This window comes from Chiloscyllium plagiosum, chromosome 42 (genome assembly GCF_004010195.1).
Source record: "Chiloscyllium plagiosum isolate BGI_BamShark_2017 chromosome 42, ASM401019v2, whole genome shotgun sequence".
NCBI classification, from domain to species: Eukaryota; Metazoa; Chordata; class Chondrichthyes; order Orectolobiformes; family Hemiscylliidae; genus Chiloscyllium; species Chiloscyllium plagiosum.
The window spans coordinates 14,036,659-14,040,997 of NC_057751.1; the positions used below are offsets into that span (position 1 = coordinate 14,036,659).

General features: G+C 53.6%; 1 protein-coding gene across 1 annotated transcript in view; it reads left to right on the forward strand.

Annotated features, from left to right (window-relative positions):
- Nucleotides 1–3,876, forward strand: part of LOC122542960 (phosphatidylinositide phosphatase SAC2-like) — a 9,212-nt gene extending 5,336 nt beyond the window's left edge. The window contains exons 2-3 of the mRNA XM_043681102.1: nt 2,042–2,119; nt 3,657–3,876. Coding sequence (XP_043537037.1) covers nt 2,042–2,119; nt 3,657–3,832 — 254 coding nt within the window. The 3' untranslated portion in view covers nt 3,833–3,876. The remainder of the gene's footprint in view (nt 1–2,041; nt 2,120–3,656) is intronic.
- The last annotated feature ends 463 nt before the right edge of the window (nt 3,877–4,339 follow it).

Sequence of the window (4,339 nt, forward strand, 5' to 3'; positions counted from 1 at the left end):
TTACCCATAGTGCTCAGGGATGTACAGGTTCGGGTGGATTGGTCATGCTAAATTACCCATAGTGCTCAGGGATGTACAGGTTAGGGTGAATTGGCCATGCTAAGTTACCCATAGTGCTCAGGGATGTACAGGTTCGGGTGGATTGGCTATGCTAAATTGCCCCATCGTGCTCAGGAATGTGTAGGTTAGGGTGGATTGGCCGTGCTAAATTACCCATAGTGCTCAGGGATGTGCAGGTTCGGGTGGATTGGCCATGCTAAATTACCCATAGTGCTCAGGGATGTACAGGTTAGGGTGAATTGGCCATGCTAAGTTACCCATAGTGCTCAGGGATGTACAGGTTCGGGTGGATTGGTCATGCTAAATTACCCATAGTGCTCAGGGATGTGTAGGTTTGGGTGGATTGGCCATGCTAAATTACCCATAGTGCTCAGGAATGTGTAGGTTCGGGTGGATTTGCCATGCTAAATTACCCATAGTGCTCAGGGATGTACAGGTTAGGCTGGATTGGCCATGCTAAATTACCCATCGTGCTCAGGGATGTGCAGGTTAGAGTGGATTGGCCATGCTAAATTACCCATAGTGCTCAGGGATGTTCAGGTTCAGGTGGATTGGCCATGCTAAAATGCCCCATAGAGTTAATTACATTAGTCAGAGGGAAGTGGGTCTGGGTGGGTTACTCTTCGGAGGGTCGGTGTGGACTGGTTGGGCCGAAGGGCCTGTTTCCACGCTGTAGGGGAATCTAATCGAAATTCATGGGGTCAGCTATCACATGGATGTGACTTTGGAGGGGCTGAAATTCATGCTGCAGTCCAAAATCGTGATCTCTGAATGAACAGAGAGAGAGAGAGAAAAGCACAATGGATGTTTGTTAAAGACACAGAAACAATACGATTTGGGAAGTTTTGTTTTATCCAGGCAAAAGGTGACCCAGAAATATAGTACGGCTTAAAGTCACAGTAACATGGTACATTTCTTGACAAAATGATGAGGGGATTTGGAAACCTCAATGAGGTATATGACTGAATTCCATGTGCACTTCCGTGATTTCAGCTGAGCTGCACACAGAGGGGTTTTGTCACCACTCTCTGACCCGATGCATCTTTATCTTTTGCGCCAAATTCTTCCATTTTTCTGTTGTCTCTCATTCCAAACCTTTACATACAGGACAGTCCCTTGACTCACAAATGTCGATCTGTCATCTGAAAGGAACGAGGGTTGGATTTGACAGGAGCTATCTGAACAATTCCAGATTTTCAGACCAAAGATTCAGGGTTGAATGAGTTTGACGTTTACTCGAATGTACACAGTGCACACACAAACACATGTGCGAGAGAGCAGGAAGGAAAAACTAAGGCTGTACAATTCAGAAAGTCCTCAGAATCCCGGAACTGCTCCACCATGATCCGAGATCATCAGCACCCAAGAAATATGAGGGCAATCTCAGCAAATGGTGGTTTCTGACATTTGTTTTCTGGCTGGGCGCTGCTTTTGAGGTGATGGGGAGACAGAGAGAGCTTTCCAACCTTTGCTGTTCCCCGATCCATATTCCTTTCTTCAGCTGCTGACCAATAGCTGTCAAAATCGCGTTCCTTTGCATATTCCCGAGTCTGGCCCCATCGCCCACCCAAGTTGGCTATTCCCCAGACAAACCCCATACGTCATTTGTAAATGGAAACAGGCCATACAGGTCTCACGATGCCTGACTCCATCCACAAGTTTCCAAGTCTTCCGATAAAACGGTCCCTTCACTTCAGACTGCGTTGAGGTGGGGCAGTTGGGATCCAGTCTATTGGCCAGGTGATCACAGCAGCCATTCTCAGTCAGGGTCTGCCCGTATTTTGAAAATGAGTCTGGGGTAAATCGCGTGGGAGTTGAGTGCTGACGGACCACAGATCATCACTATCGCGATGGCTGTGCGCCCCGGTCACTGCCAGAGGAAGTGGACGCCTGGGGAGTTGGAAGTGTCGTGGCTTTCTGCAGCTCGCTTCGCCGGAGATCTAACCCAACGTAAACGGTCTCTTTCTCCTGTTGCTGGCAGCTTCTGATGTGGACCTGTCCAGTGCGGTCTGTCTCGGCCTAGTGGAGGGTGTCGTGGGCAAGTTCCAGTTTCAGACAAGTAAGGCTGTGGTGAGGGCAAAGGGAGCGTTCCCTCCCAGTGATAGGCCTTTCACCCATCGCTGGGCTGGGGCGGGGAGTTGTGGGACTGGTGTTGTCCGATGGTGGTGGCCCTGAGGCGGGGTCAGAGCCACCCTCCTCCTGAAGGTTTCCACGGCGACGGTTTGGCTGGTAGGCCCGGTCACGTGCCGTGGGCCTCAACCGCTCCAAATTAACGAGGAACATTGAACCCATCGTGTGCCGGTCAGAGACGCTGGCACAATCAGCAACACCCGGTGCTGTTGACCAGCTCTGAGGCCCACCTGCGCTGGCATTTTCCACTCCACCAGGGAGAGGAGGCAGAGACGATCCAAAGGTGGGGGAGGTGGGTGGGGATGGAGGGCAAAATCTGGCACGTTGGGGGTCTCGTCTGACTCTGGGGGAGCAGTTGGCTGCCTCTGGCCACGAATCACGACTGGATGGAGCGTGGGTTCGGCGAGGCGAAAGGGCGGGGGGGCAGACAGAATCGCGCAACGACAATGTCTTCCTGATGGGGAGCCTGGCCAGGCCAGGCCAGGCCAGGCCTGGAGGGCTGTGTGCCGCGTTGTGTTTGTGCCAGGTCAGTCAGCTTCCTCCACTGCCCGCTGGGAGTGTCTTCAGTCGGACGGCTGAACGCCTCACCCGGTCCCATTTCCAACGGCTGAGGGGAAGATCCAACTCAGTGTCTGCTGGATTGCACTCGGGACAGGAGAGGGCAGATCATGAGGAGACATTGAAGCAGAAATTAGCCCATCCAGTCCGTTCTGCCACTCAATCATGGCTGCTAAGTTTCTCAACCCCGTTCTCCTTCTTTCTCCCCCCCCCCCAACCCTTGATCCCATGAACCTATCTATCTCCGTCTCAAATATACTCAATGACCTGCCCCCCCCACGGCCTTCTGTGGCAGTGAATTCCATCGGGACACCAGTCTCTGGCTGAAGAGGTTTCTCCTTATCTCTGTTCTCAAAGGTCTTTCCTTCACTCTCAGGCTGTGCCCTTGGGTACCCGTCTCTGCCAACCAATGGAAACATCTTCCCAACATCTACTCTGTCCAGGCCATTCGGTATTCTGTATGTTTCAAAGAGTTCCTCACAGTTCGAAACAGAGTCCCCAAACGTCCCTCGTAGGTTAAGCTTTCCATTGCTGGGACCATTATTGTGAACCTCCTCATAACACGCTCCAGGGCCTGTCCACCCTTCCTGAGATAGAGGGCCCAAAACTGTACACAATCCTCCGAGTGTGTTCTGACCAGAGCCTGATTGGGCCTCAGGAGAACATCCCTGCTTTCATATTCAAGTCCTCGCAAAATGAGGGTGGAGAAAGGGCGAGGTAGAATGAGAGAGAGAGAGAGAGAGCAACAGACGGCCCAAGAGACCAGCACCCATTGGGAGTGCCAGCCATGTGCCCCGGGGGCAGTGGGTCGGGGGAGGAGATGCAGGAACGTGGCACCGTATGTGTGTGTGTGGGGGGGGCAGGGACATGGCCATGATGCCCCTCCTTGTTGGGTTTTTGTTTTGTAGATTTGGAGTGCTTTCTGATCCTGATCCAGCAGAAAGGCTTGGTTGGCACGGTGCCAGGCAGCCACAAGATGTACAAGATTACCAAAGTGGCAGTTCTCCCTCTGGCCCACACTGAGCCTTTTGGCCTGAAACTTGAGGTAAATTCTCAAAGTTGGTGGGGGGGGGGGGGGGGCTGACCAGCTGGCGTTGTGTGGTTGGACTCTCGGTGCCCGCCTCCCTTCCTCCCCCTGCCCCAGACTTGGTTGCCACAGGGTTTGAGGGGGAGCTCCTCCCCCAATGGTCAGCTGCCCATTGGGTTCCCCACTCTGTGTCCGCCTCCTTGTAAAGTTGCCAGGATCTCTCCACGATGGCTGCGCTAAGCTCTCCGGAGCCAGGTGGGGGGGGGTCGTCCATCTCTGAACCACACCCTCGTGTCAGCCATTTTGGGAGCCACCTCCTCCCTCCAACCCCCTGGCTGCGTCGGCCCTGCTCTGTGTCCCCTTCGGGTTCAGCCTCCCTGATTCACTCAGCACCCCCCAGGCCCACCTTGTGAAGGAGGTCTTTGGTCCACTCCCTGACCAGCCCCCAGTCCCACCCTAACCCAACCCCCTTCGGGTGAGTGAGTGCTTGCTTGTCCCCCCCACAGGCTGGGATTCAACATGATGGATCCCTTTTCCCTGTGTCTGTGTGTGGGACTCTTTCTT